Genomic DNA, 14,919 nt, shown 5'->3' on the forward strand with positions numbered 1-14,919 from the left:
AAAAAGTGAATAGTTTCACATAGATTAAAACTACAGACAAATTAAGCTACACAGATAAAAAAAAATTGGAACTAAAGGGGTAAAATATACTAAATTTTATTGAAAAGAAATCCATTATTAAAAGCCAAAAGTAAAAAAAAATTGTCTGTGAATTTTATCTCCATTATTCGAACCGGGCTTAGACCGGAACGGTGAGGTGAACCGAACCGGACCATCTTCGCCAGTATTCTCTGGCCGCTGCTCCTACCATAAACCCACTCATCTCTTAGCCTCGTCTCTCCACCAAAAGGATAAGGATATAAAGCCCCCGCCTTTTATCTAATTCCTCTCTTCCTCTACCATTCCTCTCTCCCTCTCTCTCTCCACTGTGAGAAGAAGAGGTAACGGAGCAACTGGGTGTTATCACTTCTCTCTCCTCCGACCAAAAAGGTGATCTTTTTCTACCAATTCTACCTCTCGCACGCATGCCAAGATTATGTTTGTTGAGTTGCTTCTGAGAATTTGTTGGTTTTTGTGGAATTTTGCTTTCTGGGTCTTGCTGTTTTGTGATAATCTGATCTCCCAGAGTGTGCTAAGGAGTTCGTTCCCACTTTTATGATGCAATGTGATGCTCCTATGTGATTTTTTTTAATTAATCTGTTGGGTTTTGCTTGCTGCCTCCGAATTTGCGGTTTTCTGTTGGGTCTTTCTGTAATTAGAGTAGAAAGGTTTGATTTTTTTCTTTGCTGATTTTTAAGTTTCACATTTGCTGGGAGGAATTTTTTGTGAGACCAGCAGCAAAATCGGTCACTACAGTCAATTGCTTGTTTATACAAGTGGTGACATTTAGTGCTTCATGTTCATATGATGAAACTGTGAATGGTCTTTGATGCATATTTATGCCCATTGTTGTTGTGTCCAGATGATAATTAGATGCTAGAAGAAGAATGTTATTTGCTGAAATTACATGATTTTGAATTGTTTCTTTTGGATTTTATGACATTTCCTGGTAATTTGATATCAGAAGAAGGCTTCTACTGTGAAACTCTTGCTGGGATAGGAAGTTATCAGTTTATAGTGGCATATTAGTTATCTAAGAGATTGTCCAGCAAGTGCTTTTCCATAGATTTTTCAACTTTTAGTGTTTATTTTGTGAAATTTTGAAAAATCCCGTTCATAAAGAGGTATAGAGATAGTCGCATGGAAAACCCTAGAAGTAACAATAATATTTATCATAGGCTTTTGATTGTTATATAATAGATGAAAATGAGGTAGATTTTGCATGTAAATTTTTTTGCAGAGCAGATTAAAAATTACTGTTTATTGATCTTCTTTTATCTAACTGTTTGTTAACTTGATATCAATATTTCAGAATTATTTTCATATTTTTACCATAAGAGTTATATAAATAACTAATAGATCTTCTAACTAAACGGTTAGAGTTAGGCCATGCAATTTAAGAGCAAGACACCCTCTTGAACTTCCTCTAGATATAACAGTAGTGCGGATGAAGGAAATGTAACTTCAACTAACAACTTCTAATTTAGAGACTTGTCTTCATCGCTGAGCTACAAAGAAGCCAAGGAATCTAATTTAGCTCAATCCAATACCTTCACCTTCTACAACGTTTCTTGCCTTTAGAACTTCTGAATATAGTGGCCAATAATGGACATCTTGCCAACAAGCTGAATGTCCTCTATGCCTGTTGGATAATCTAAACATTAGAAACTCAACAACCACATGAATCCTCTTTTCTATAAGGGCAGTCTCATGAATCATTTTCTCTTGTGATCCATTCATGTTTAATTGACAGAAATTTGTTAATGCAAGTTTTTCAATTTCTAAACCTCTTGCAGCTACATTATCAGCTAGATAAGGATTCTTGCATCTTCTACCATAAGTGATGGTGTATGTTATCTCGTTCTCAAGCTGTAATGATCCAGCATCTTCTACTGTTGGAGCTTGGAGTTCATTTATTGTTATTTCTTCTGAGTTTTCCTCAAACTTGTACATGACAGCATGGAAATCTCTTCGTTGGTTTCCTTCTGGCCTTAGAGATTCCATAGCGGTTTGCCAGTGTGCCCTCTCAACTTACCATCTAGCTCATGCCTATACTTTGGAAAACCTATATGGAAGATTAACTTATCAAATAACTCATTGGCCACTGAAGGGTCCATGAATAGAATATGAAACCAGAATTTTGAACTTAAGGATGGGAAGGTGGTAATTGCATGTTGGATTCTTTTTCCATAGAAATTGTGAATTTGAGGATTTACTGAATTTGCAATTTTGTACTAACTGGGAAGTGATACAAAGGTGTTTGGGATATTCAATAGAAAGGAGGATGTATTGTTGGAGAGAGAAGTTGAATTTTTATAAATCTAGTGTGAAAACATTACAATTCCATGAAATGACTCAGGGCCTCAAGGCTCAAATAATTACTTCTTTTCCAAATGGGATGGGTTTTCCCAAATGAAACTGTTATGCACACCAAGTGTCATCGTGCTGACATATTAACCAAGAAGGAAAGAAAATAGAGCATAAACATCTGCTTCAGTATTCTAGATAAAATAATGGAGGAATTTTTTTTTGTTGTTCAGTTTCCATAGTTCTATGTGGTGATACATGTGGGTAGCATGTATGGAGATATGTTGAGAGTTTGCTAGATTTTTATCTATTAGAATTGTGGAGGTACATTTAATGACTAATGCATGTCTTTGTGCTTACATATTATTCAACACTCTCTGCAATGACGATTTATAAATTATCGTGCTAGTTATAAAGTAGTAATTATGTGATGCTAGGTGCATCTTCCTTTTCATATTTAATACAAAAACTTTACTTGAAGAATGTCAGTAAACATTCTGTCGCCTATGCAGGTCACTTGAAAATTAAGATTTTCAACTTCTAGCTGATGAGCTTCTCGATTGCATTGAATATGACACCAGTTATTCACTGTTCTTCTGGTAATATCAGTCTCTTTTCTAGAGGTAGTTTCAGTGCAAGGAAAGAGTTCCAATTAACAAAATGCAATGCTTCTGGGAGGTACACTAGGCTACCCTCTTCGTGTCAAAAGTTGCTATTGGCACAGCCTGCGTTACAGTTAATCCGGATTAACAATAGAAATTGGGGCTTGAAACACCGATCTGCAACCCGAATTATAGCAGCTGTCGGGACCGATGTAACGGTAGAGGAGCCCAATTCTGCTCTTTCAGGGGAAGTTGCTGATGAAATCTTAGAGAACCCAGATAGTTCTGTTGGGGCAGGTGAACCTGCCCCAGCCAGCCCTGCAGTTACTTCCCCTGCAAGAAGCAAATACCCAAGATCCATTCGAAAGAGTGAGATGCCACCGGTAAAAGAGGAGGAACTAGTTCCAGGTGCTTCCTTTACAGGGAAAGTAAGATCAATTCAGCCATTTGGTGCTTTTGTTGACTTTGGAGCCTATACTGATGGTCTGGTTCATGTTTCTAGAATGAGTGATGGATACGTTAAGGATGTTGCTGCAGTTGTCTCTATTGGACAAGAGGTGAAAGTGAGGATAGTGGAAGCAAATAAGGAAAATGGACGCATCTCTCTGACAATGCGTGATAGTGATGATGCTAGTAAGGTGCAGCAGAAAAAGGAAACTTCTACGGGTGGAAATAGTGAGAGGACAAGAGCCCCTAGGAAAAACACTTCAAGGTCGAACACAAGGAGGGAAGGTGTACAGAAGAGCACTAAGCTTGTAAAGGGACAAGTTCTAAATGGCACAGTGAAAAATCTAACCAGGTCAGGAGCATTTGTCATGCTTCCTGAGGGAGAGGAAGGATTTCTACCTGTTTCTGAGGAATCTGAAGGGTTTGGTGGCATTCTTGGAAACTCATCTTTGCAGGCTGGTCAGGAAGTTAACGTACGAGTACTGCGTGTAGCAAGAGGGCAGGTGACTTTAACAATGAAACAGGAAGAAGATGTTGAAGGGTTAAATAAGAAACTCAGTCAAGGAGTGGTGCATGTTGCAACCAACCCTTTTCAAATAGCTTTTCGTAGCAACAAGGAGATTTCTTCATTTTTAGATGAACGGGAGAAGACACAGAAATTGCAGGAAAATGTAACCATTTCAGAGGCTTCAGAAGAAAAGGTAGATGAAACAGTAACAAATTCTGAAATTGACAGCTTAACAAGCAGTGATCAGCTAGAGGATAAGAAGGCTGACATTGTAAGTGAGTCTACAATTCTTGAAGTCGATAATTCAACTACAAGCAGTAATGAACTTGAGAGTGCGAACAATGACAATGAGAAGCAGGAGGAAAGTGCTTCACCCAAAAGTTCTGTAGATGAAGCTGCATCAGAAGACGAGGATTCTAGTGGAGCAACAATTTCAGAAACTGATAATACAACTGTAGAACTTGAAGGATCTTTGATACGAGAACCTTCAGTAGTAGAGGCGCTCTCTGTAACTGATGAAGCAAAGGATTCTGATGTTGCAGTTGGAGCTGTCTTTGAAGATGACGTTAGTTCTAAATCTTTGACTGTAGGTGAAAGTCCTGTTGAAGTAAAGGGTACCAACTCTGGTAGTGAGTCATCTAAAGGTGATAACGAAAATCTAGCATCGCAAGAAGTGGTACCTGAGGTTGTTGCTACTTACCAATCAGAAGATACCATCACAGATGGTAAGACGGAGACAGCAACACCTGTGCTGGCAGAGAAAGAAGTGGCCTCCACTGAAGTAAATGATTCAGAAAAGGTGGCTTCTGAAGCGTCAAATGATCAGAATGGTGTTGTTGATGGAGGAAACACTATCAAAGGTCAGTAAGAGTTATTGTTTTATCGTACATTTTGCTAGAAACCTTTAAGAGAGATCCTTGGTTAGACAGTTCTAATTAGATATTATGACTTAATGACTGAAGAAGGATAGGAGTAGAGAGAATGGAGAACAAGGTCAGTGGGGAATTTATATCAATATGTGAAGAGAATGGATACACTTAACAGAAGGTAGAAACACCCAAAAATCAGATAAATAGCTAAGGATTACGAGTATTGATTTATTTTTTTGTAGATTAACAGTCATGTTAGAAAATCAAGTAGTAATTTGTCAAAGATTAACTGTATATGAATTAGTATTAATCTAAAGAAGTGCTCACAAGTAGAAGATTCTACTAAAATAAAAGCACTTCTGCATGATCAAGTTTCACTTCTAGGAAGCACAAGACTAAGTGTTTCAAAACAAAATATGGATACTGTGACAGAAGATATAGATGTTTCAGGTCACCATGCTCTTTTTCAACTTTTGGTACAATACTCTGCAAATTTCTTTGTTAATGCACCGCAACTAGAAAGTTCCCTTTGAAGTCATACCTTATATCTATAGGATGCCTAAATATTGTTGCACACTTGGTACTGGTACTTACAGTACGGTTCTGGTAAAATGCAGTAACTTATGGATTAGTATCTTGAAGGAATATTATCCTCTCTCTCTCTCTCTCTCTCTCTCTGATGTTTTCTGCTGTCTTTCTGTTGATGTTGAAAATGCAGCAACTATTTCGCCAGCTCTTGTTAAGCAACTACGTGAAGAAACTGGAGCAGGTATGATGGACTGTAAGAAGGCCTTAGCAGAAACTGGTGGTGATATCATTAAAGCCCAAGAGTTCCTTCGAAAGAAAGGATTAGCAAGTGCTGATAAAAAGGCTAGTAGAGCCACTGCTGAAGGAAGAATTGGATCTTATATCCATGACAATAGAATTGGAATTCTCATTGAGGTGAACTGTGAAACTGATTTTGTTTCTCGGGGTGAAATCTTCAAGGAGTTGGTTGATGACCTCGCTATGCAAGTTGCTGCATATCCTCAAGTACAATACTTGGTTACTGAAGATGTCCCCGAGGAAATTGTAAACAAGGAGAGGGACATAGAAATGCAGAAGGAAGACCTTTTGAATAAACCAGAGCAGATCAGATCTAAAATTGTGGAAGGTCGAATAAGAAAGAGGCTTGAAGAATTTGCATTACTTGAACAGCCATATATTAAGAATGATAAGATGGTGGTTAAGGATTGGGTGAAACAAACCATTGCCACAATTGGTGAAAATATAAAGGTGAAAAGGTTTGTTCGCTACAATCTCGGAGAAGGGTTGGAGAAGAAAAGCCAGGACTTTGCTGCTGAAGTGGCCGCCCAGACTACAGCAAAAACTGCAGAAGCAGTTCCAAAGGATAAATCTGTTGAAACCACGGGCACCCCTGAAAAGTAAGTTTCTTTCTCTTGCACAAGTGGAGTTTACATGTGTTGTTTACTTGCCAATGGTGTTTAAATGTGTCAAAGTTCGAGTTTAGAGGCATGTATTTGCTTTTGTATTTTATGCACAAGTAGCCATAATAATATGTGCAAAAATCACCAGTGAACTTATAGACAGAAGCAAAAGAATTTTATACCAACTTGATCTTCATATCTGCCAGTCTTTACCTTCGTTGCAGGTCACCATCTGTGGCAATCTCAGCTGCCCTGGTAAAGCAACTCAGGGAGGAAACAGGTGCTGGCATGATGGATTGCAAGAAAGCTCTCAGTGAGACAGGTGGTGACCTTGAGACGGCTCAGGAATACCTTCGGAAAAAGGGTCTATCATCTGCTGACAAGAAATCCTCTCGGCTAGCTGCAGAAGGCCGGATCTCTGCCTACATCCATGATGCGCGCATCGGCTGCCTCATCGAAGTCAACTCTGAGACTGATTTCGTTGGCCGAAATGAGAAGTTCAAGGAGTTGGTTGATGACCTAGCTATGCAAGTGGTGGCATGCCCGCAGGTCCAGTTTGTTTCTCTGGAGGACATCCCCGAGAGTATCATAAAGAATGAGAAAGAAATAGAGATGCAGAGAGAGGATCTTCAATCAAAACCTGAGCAAATAAGGGAGAAGATAGTGGATGGAAGGATATCAAAAAGGCTGGGAGAACTTGCTCTCTTGGAGCAGCCCTTCATCAAGGATGATAGCATAATGGTGAAGGATTTGGTGAAGCAGACAGTCGCAGCCCTTGGTGAGAATATCAAGGTTCGGAGATTCGTCCGCTTCACTCTTGGTGAGAGCGATGAATGAAAAGGTGAGAGGGTAATAATGCCACAATTTTTCAGGCCTTTCACCTGGAAGAGTCCAAATTCTGAAGAGGAGATTGTCACTCATGAATGTAGTTTCTCTTGTTTGTATCATCTGTTGTTAATCATCCAGATCACATTTTTGACATCTCATAATGTGAATGAGTGATGTGAAGAACATATATGCTTATAATCTTATTTCTGGTTTACTGTAGCATACAATTGGTGTCCACTTCAAAATTCAGTGCCCAAGAGTCAAGAATGAACATAGTTTGGATTTGGGGAAAGTTAAAATGCCATTTCTGCTCCAGTTTCAAGTTCACGTTACAAGGTAAACAGAGGAAAAGAGAAGTTTACCTCTTCTTTTTACAAATTTACAAATGTTATCCTCCCTTTTGGATTATGTTTGCAAAATAACCTCCAAGTATTCAATAATTTACTCGGAAAGTTGGATTATAGATCTCCGAAGAAAAAATTGGTGTGTGTTAGATCTGCCAAAGCTAATCCAAGGTGACTGTATTTAATTATAAAGAAATTAACAAGTTTATAATGTTTATGCCTTTCGAGTATAAAAACGAGTTTTTGACCGAACTACACTCAATTTATAATTTTGTACTGAAATAAACTGTTATTTAAATTTATTGTCAAATGGCGTCTATTCGTACTACATTTTTTTTCTTTAACAGTTAAAAAATTAAGAAAATTTATATACATAAAATACTAATAAATTCAACATTGTAGGATCAGACAAAAACACTAAACTAATTTATGTTTTGCCTACGAAAAAAAAATATTTACCAGTTCAGCGTTATTATTATAACTACAATAAATTAGAGCTCATTAAATAATAAGTCTTAGGGTAATTTATTTTGGTGAAAAAATTTTATAACTTTCCTAGTTTGGTCAAAAACTCTATAAAAACGGGCTTCATTTACGGAAAGATATCTACAAATTCATCCAAAAAAAAAAAAGACTTTTAAAGCTAAAATTGAGGTGGTGAAATGCCAAAAAAGATCTTTTAATAAATGATTTCCATCCGCACCAACTCTCTCTCTCTCTCTCTCTGCCTGTGAGACTCCCTGTCCTCCTCCTCCTCCTCGCGGCCACGGCGGTCGCCTCCTCCGCGCACTCCACCCACTGCCGTCCACACGACCACCTCCCCGTGACCTGGATCCCAGGTGCCTCTCCCCGGCAAGGAAAGGCATAACAAGGAGTGAGGCTATCTTTAGTGGCAGGGGAGGTGAGGCGATTGAGGTTGAGCCTGGAGCAGAGGAGTTGGGACTGAAGGTCAGACAAAGGGGTTGAAACTGACTGAGGTCGAGCAAGGAGAGGAGTTGGACCCGATGGTGTTCATTTTTCCTTGTTTTCTGCAATGCCTTATGGGTAGGCTTTCCCTCTCCTTCCCGGAAGAAGGAATTCTTTCTCGGGTCAGATCAATGTAGAACATCAGAAGTAATAAGAGTTGTGGTATCACTTATTTGAATGATCAAATTGGTAGTGTAGATAGAGGGCAACTCATGCCTGTTGTGCCAAAAAGTTAAGATTTTTTCTTTCTTTGTGTAGTTTAATTCAAGCTTTCTTTCTGGTTATCTCATCTTTCCCCCTCAGATTTCATCTCATAACAGTCAATGCTGTTACTTGTTGAATTGGGTATTATAAATAGATGACATATTTAGACTTCTTATGTGAAAAAGGTACCAGAAAAATATCGAGAATGTTCAGTTTCTTTCTCTGGTTTAATTTAAGCTTTTTCTAGGTAATCTAAAGCTCCCATCTTTCCCTCTTCTCTCTTTGGAAATCTCCTCCTGTTCTTGATTTCTTGGATTGAGATCTTTATCTATGGACTACTTGACATATTTTCCCTATTGGTGAGGCAAGTGTAGCAATGTTCTCGTAATGAAGAGAGCCTTTGGCCACCAAGTTAGGTGGGGAGAAAGGATATATGAAAAAGATTCCTCGTGAAGTAATAATAGGCGTCTGAGCTTTCAAAAATATACCTTAAAACAGAGTTTTCAATATATCAAAAACAGGAGGTGAAAAAGATGAAGTACCAATTCTAACATGACCTTCCTTGTTTTTTCTATTATGACATCCTCAAAAAGCAATCAAAATGTTCGGTGCCATCGATGGTTGTATGTAGCTCAATATTGGTTCAGTGCTTGTTTAAGTGTTGTAGAATGCCTTTAAACTTCAGTTGAGTGATTGGCAGAGCTTTCTCAAAGTCACTGAGGTCCTTCTTCCTTGCTGGATCTCCTTCCCCTCCCACAGCTGACACCCATCCTTGCGGTTTATCCCATGCTTCCAGAGATAACGAGCCTCGCCTGACATAAGTACCAAAGAGCCTGGTTTCAAGTAAACAGGGATTGCCGTCGTCTTTGAACCCTCTCCCTCTAGTGCCTCCGCAGAGCCGCCATCTGGTTCTGACGGTGTAAAATGCATTACGCATGCCGATTCTAAGGAGATTATTGCAATTCCATCATCAAAGCGCAGCAGATCGACATGCGCACAAATTCCCTGCATCATAGGAAGAAAACAATTTTATGCCTACCTAGAAAGACATGCAAATCAGAGATCAGTCACCTGACTCAATTACTAATTAACAGTAGTAGCAATTATATTGTGAAGATGGCCAAGGTCAGCACAACCCCTTGCATCAAATATCTGAAAGATACTGCAGCAGTACCTAACAAATTGCGATCCTGTTTTCCATATTAAGTTCAGGTGACTTGCATTGATGCATCTGAGATGATCGCGACTTGGTAAGAATCAAGTAAACAGCTTATAACAGCAACAAGGAAGATCAAGCTAGTTGTGTTTCAAGAAGCACTCATGGTCAGGGACCCAAACAATGGATTGATGCATTAGATTTCTTTCTCCAGTATTATCCTAAACCATAACTATATAGTAAGTTCTAGCAGACTTATGGTATAGCAATGATGCATAACTTGGCATCATAATATCTTTCGATTATATATCTTCATGTTGGCACAACCACAAGTCTTCCCGCAGGACATGCCTTTGTGAAGAAGAAGAAGAAGAATTAAGTTCAAATGACAATACCAGTTGAACAAGTAAGTAATAATGAGTTAATGACTAGAGTAACAATCCAGTAGACATAGCAGCTATCATAAGCAAGAAGAGAACCACAACACTTGTGCTCAGAAAGTAGAAAAAGAAACAAACAGAGAAGACTACTTATGTCGATGCCTGATATAAGAAAATTTAATGCAGAAAGTTGACAGTAGAACATTATCAGAGATCGACGAAGAGCTATTCCAAGCTGAAGATGGGTATTCAAAGAATTAAACACAAGAGTCTTAGTCTTCGCACCTCACCTGGCTCATATACGTTTCCGATAAGCTGATCAAAAAGGGGTTCCCTCCACAGCAAATCTAATGGCAAAGGACATAGTTCTTGATCTTCGTTAGTCGATGTCATGCCCGGCAGAGAGTCTATCTCACCACTACACGCTGCTTCACGAATAAGTCTAGAAAGATCGATAGCCCACGCTGGAAGATCCCCAAATCTCATCGCCTAATCCATAACAAATCACATAAATGCCGCAGAATTTTTAGAGGCCAAAGGATATAAAGTTTCACCTATTGATCGTATTAAAATCTCAATTGCTTTAACTATGTCATGAAACCCCCAAGACAATCAGATGAATACTGCAGAAATTTGGAGAACCAAAGTACAAGGCTCGGTCAAAATTCATATGAATTGCTTAGATACCATGATGCCGTTTGTGCTCTCCAAAATAATAATTATCTTACAACCAAATGGAGAGCCAAAATCAGACCTGATTGTGTGTGTCGCTGAACCATCCTTCTGCAAAATTAGAAGAGCGCAATCAAATCCGATCCATGTTAGAGCAAGATTCATAACGTTTTAGGATCAAATTGGCTTCAAGGATTGGATTCGGTAGCTTAAACGAGACGGGTGTCGTCAATTTTGACCTCGATTGATGGCAGAAAGCAGCAAAGATTGGTCCTTTTGTGAGAGGAAGTTGGGGCACGTCCACAGGCCCTTCACTCCATCCACCATTTCCCACTTTGGATGATCACGCTCTTGCGTCTGCGTATTGGAGATCAAACTTCCATCAGGACAAGGGTGGAGACTGGAGATATATATATATATATATATACACAGATTTGAGATAGAAATAGAATCGAACAGGGAGGAAAGAGGAGTCGGCGGCGATATGGGTCTCCTCCTCGCTTTCCGAGGATTCTCCGAAGGCTTCTACCAGAGCGCGTCTCTGGAAATCGGCGTCGTCTTCCATCTACCCGGCGGCAACACGGCGACAAGAGATCGGGTTCTCTTTTTTCCGTGCATACCCCTCGGAAGACCTTATTTTGTTTGTATAATATTTATATGTAAAATCACTTTGAACTTTTGCATCGTTTCCTTTACTTCTTTCTTTTATAACTACGAGTTAAAATCTAAAGCAGTTATAATTAAGATAATAAAAATGCCCAGAGTTAGTCCGGTTGAGTTTAATATCATCGAATTCAGATCCAGATCAAAAATTTTATTCGAATCTAACTTAGTTGACCATATCCTAGATCCATTAGAAGGCAACTTTAGATAAAAGGCCTTCTGCTAAATGTTTAAAGAAAACAAAAGGAGTTTGATCACTGAGTTTGGAGGGCAAAAATTAAGCTCATGCATAAATGTCCATCCCCTGCCTAGACTTGAATTACATTTTAGGACAAAGGACGACGACTTCTCCTCGGCCGACAAAAGCTAGGTGCTCTTTGTAGAAATAATCTTAGTAGCCTTGGAAGACGGGTGGAGGCGGTGATGCATAATTAGTTGGGAGGACCGGGGGGAGAAAGTCAACTTCTGGAGGCGGAGGAGAGGCAACAAGGACGGGAGGAGGTGGTGATGATGGTGGCGGTGGGTAGATCGGTGGAGGGGAGGAGACTGGTGATGGAGGAGAGGCGGTAGGCGGGGGAGGAGAGTTCGTCAGTGGTGGCAATGGTGGGTAGATCGGTGGAGGGGAGAAGACTGGTGACGGAGGAGAGGCGATAGGCGGGGGAGGAGAGTTCGCCAGCGGTGGTGGTGGTGACGAGTAGACTAGGGATGGTGGCGGTGTTTGTAGCACTAGTGGGGGAGGTGAGGTGACCAGAGGTGGTGGTGCCTGTAACACTAGCGGAGGAGGTGAGATGACCGGAGGAGGTGGTGAATGTACCACCGGTGGGGGAGATGAAGTGACCGGAGGAGGCGGCGAGTGCACCAATGGTGGGGGAAGTGAGGTGACTGGAGGAGGCGTGTGTACCACTGGTAGAGGAGGTGAGATGATCGAAAGTGGCGGTGAGTAGACCGGAAGAGGTGGAGAATTTACGACCGGTGGTGGTGGTGAGTAGATTTGAGGAGGAGTGTAAGTTGATGGTGGCGGTGAGGTGATTGGTGTTGGAGGTGAAGGAGCTTGGACAGGAGGTGGTGGAGAGTGCACTGGTGTAGTAGGTGATGCAGAGTTATGCCATGGTGGTGGTGGGAATTGGGTTAGAGTTGGAGTTGGGGTAGGCGAAACAATTGGCTTTGGAGTTGGCCTAGGGGATGGTGCAATTGGTGCAATTGGTACAATTGGTACGAGTGTCGATGGAGTCGGCACTGGCTTTGGAGCCAAGTTAGGTGATGGTGTCACTGGTACTGGTACAGATGGAGTTGGAGTTACTGGCTTTGGAGTGGGCTTTGGAAAAGGAGCTGAGGGACTTGGCGATGAGCCACATCTAGATCGGCTGCAATCAACAGGTTGACTCACCACAGGCTTACAAGTTGTTGCCAACTTCTGCCAAGGCCTAGCATCATTGGCCAAGCAATTGTTCTTATCATCAAACACAACCATAGGCCTCGACGATGGCATGCACTCAGCTGCTTCCCCGTTGAAGTAGTTATTCGAGAAGGTGAAGTTGGCCAAATTGGACAACTTGCAAATGCTTTCTAAGATAACGCCGGTAAGAAGATTGTTACCGATGTCTAACTGTTCGATCTTAACCAGCCCGGCGAAGCTCCTCGGGAGCATGCCGCTGAGCCCATTGGAGCTCACGTCAAGGACGGTCACATTGGCGAGCACTCCAAGCTCAGCTGGCAGGCACCCAGAAAGGTCATTGTTTATGAGGACAAGCTCATTAAGTGTCATCACCATTCGACCAACGCTATTTGGGATGCAGCCGCCAAGCTTGTTATTTGCAAGAACAATCACCGACGCAGTGGAATTCCCGATGTTTTCTGGGATGCCGAACGAGAATCGATTATCATTGAGGAAGATGGCATCGAGCGGCTTGTCGAAAATCTCCGGCGGGAGGGGCCCCTCGAAGTCGTTGAATCGAAGATCAAGGTACCGGAGCGCGGGGAGGCCAATGACAACCCTTGGGAATAGGCCCACGAACCGGTTGTTGCTGACGTCAAGCTCACCAAGGAGCGTGAGCCGGGAAAAGCTGTTTGGAATGACACCACAAAAGCGGTTGGAATTGATGTGGAATAAGGCGATGTCAGTGAGGAGGCCGAGCTCTACGGGGAGGTAGCCGGCGATGTCTGCGCCATTCAAATCCACTCCTGCGACGACATCGAGGGAAGGGTTGTCGAGTGCCGGGGTACAAAACACTCCATTATATGAGCAGACTTCTGCACCGACCCAATTGCCGGTGAAATTGGAAGGGTCAGAATAAATTGCCTGCTTCCACGCCTGGAGGGCGATATAGGCACGACGAAGACGGGGGTTGGTGAAATGGATATTAGTTTTGACGTTGAATTCGAAATCATCGGGAAGGTCACCGTCTCTCGCAGTAAGGGTCAGGAGCTGGCGGCCGGCGATAACCGAGGCCTCGGCGTCGGTCAAGGCCGAAGCCAGGCAGAGAAGGGAGAAAGATAAAAGGAGGAGACATGAAAGAGAGCGAGAGCCGCCAAAGGCCTCCATGCTGGTAATGACCAACCCTGGAGAGCCCAAGGCTGCTGCTAATAGACGGGGGAAAGTAGGGAGAGGTTGGTTGGTATTATAGAGATGTTTGTGGAGGGTCTTGAATGGCTCTCCTTGGAGTGAGGAGGGGAGTTGGTTACTTTTGGTTGGTGTTTCATTACTTCTCGTCCAATTAGCGGCGAGAATTCGTGGGACCCAACGGATCCTATTGTAGCTAATGATTTTATAATAGGCAAAGTAGAGCTGGAGAAATCAAACCGAATCGAAGTCGACTTCCTTCTATTTGAAGAGACACCTATTCTTCTAATAAATTAAACCTAATTCTCTAAAAAAATGTCTTCCTAAGTCATCTGACAAACTATTATCCTTATCTTAATATTTATTAGCTTTCATGAAGGTATAATGCTAGATTACAGATTCAATAACTATGGAGAAAGGCCATTGAGATACCCCAAAAGTAGTTGTTTGATTAAGGATTTAATAACTATAGAGCATGGCAATTGAAACCCATAATCTTTTTTGGATTAATTATCTCTAAACCCCTGATTACTGCTTATTTTCATAACATAGCACGTCGACTTTTTTAACGATAGAAAACATTGAAAATGTATCTTTTTTTGTTAGATGTCTGTCGATTTATCTATTAGAAGATGTCACCTGATCAATTTTAGATTCTTACTTTAATTAAGACGGACATGATTTTTTAGGTAATACAAATTTACCTTTCTACCAAAAAAAAAAAATCATTATCTTTTAAAAAAAATTGCCCTCTATCTTTGTGTATATTTGAGCTGTAGCATGTAGGGAAAATGAGATAGTTTAATAGATTATGAGATTAGGAAGGAATTAATAAATTTATGGATGCTACTAGGACTAGGGTTTCTCCTAAATAAGATTGGGGGATTCTTGCAGAATTTAAGATGGTAATAGTTCCAAGGTTATCATACTTTTGGTGGCTAGTGGTC

At 40.9% G+C, this 14,919-nt stretch overlaps 3 protein-coding genes across 3 annotated transcripts; 1 reads left to right on the forward strand and 2 right to left on the reverse strand.

The window, feature by feature from the left end:
- Positions 1-275: 275 nt before the first annotated feature.
- On the forward strand, positions 276-7,254 carry LOC140791000 (polyprotein of EF-Ts, chloroplastic). The gene is made up of 4 exons (XM_073141342.1): positions 276-429; positions 2,859-4,763; positions 5,491-6,196; positions 6,424-7,254. The coding sequence occupies exons 2-4, from the start codon at positions 2,894-2,896 to the stop codon at positions 7,034-7,036; spliced, it is 3,189 nt and encodes a 1,062-aa protein (XP_072997443.1). The 5' UTR covers positions 276-429; positions 2,859-2,893; the 3' UTR covers positions 7,037-7,254.
- Positions 7,255-8,991: 1,737 nt separating this feature from the next.
- On the reverse strand, positions 8,992-11,435 carry LOC140791402 (alkylated DNA repair protein ALKBH8 homolog). The gene is made up of 5 exons (XM_073141958.1): positions 11,207-11,435; positions 10,989-11,106; positions 10,832-10,860; positions 10,363-10,566; positions 8,992-9,546 (listed from the first exon to the last, which is right to left on the reverse strand). Exons 1-5 carry the CDS (start codon positions 11,312-11,314, stop codon positions 9,223-9,225), a joined length of 783 nt encoding a protein of 260 aa, XP_072998059.1. The 5' UTR covers positions 11,315-11,435; the 3' UTR covers positions 8,992-9,222.
- A 179-nt stretch (positions 11,436-11,614) lies between these two features.
- Positions 11,615-13,983, reverse strand: LOC140791400 (pollen-specific leucine-rich repeat extensin-like protein 1). The gene has a single exon (XM_073141957.1). It carries the CDS (start codon positions 13,952-13,954, stop codon positions 11,804-11,806), a length of 2,151 nt encoding a protein of 716 aa, XP_072998058.1. The 5' UTR covers positions 13,955-13,983; the 3' UTR covers positions 11,615-11,803.
- Between the last annotated feature and the right edge of the window lie 936 nt (positions 13,984-14,919).

Source organism: Typha latifolia, chromosome 6 (genome assembly GCF_019914945.1).
Source record: "Typha latifolia isolate L0001 chromosome 6, TyphaL0001v2, whole genome shotgun sequence".
NCBI lineage: Eukaryota > Viridiplantae > Streptophyta > Magnoliopsida > Poales > Typhaceae > Typha > Typha latifolia.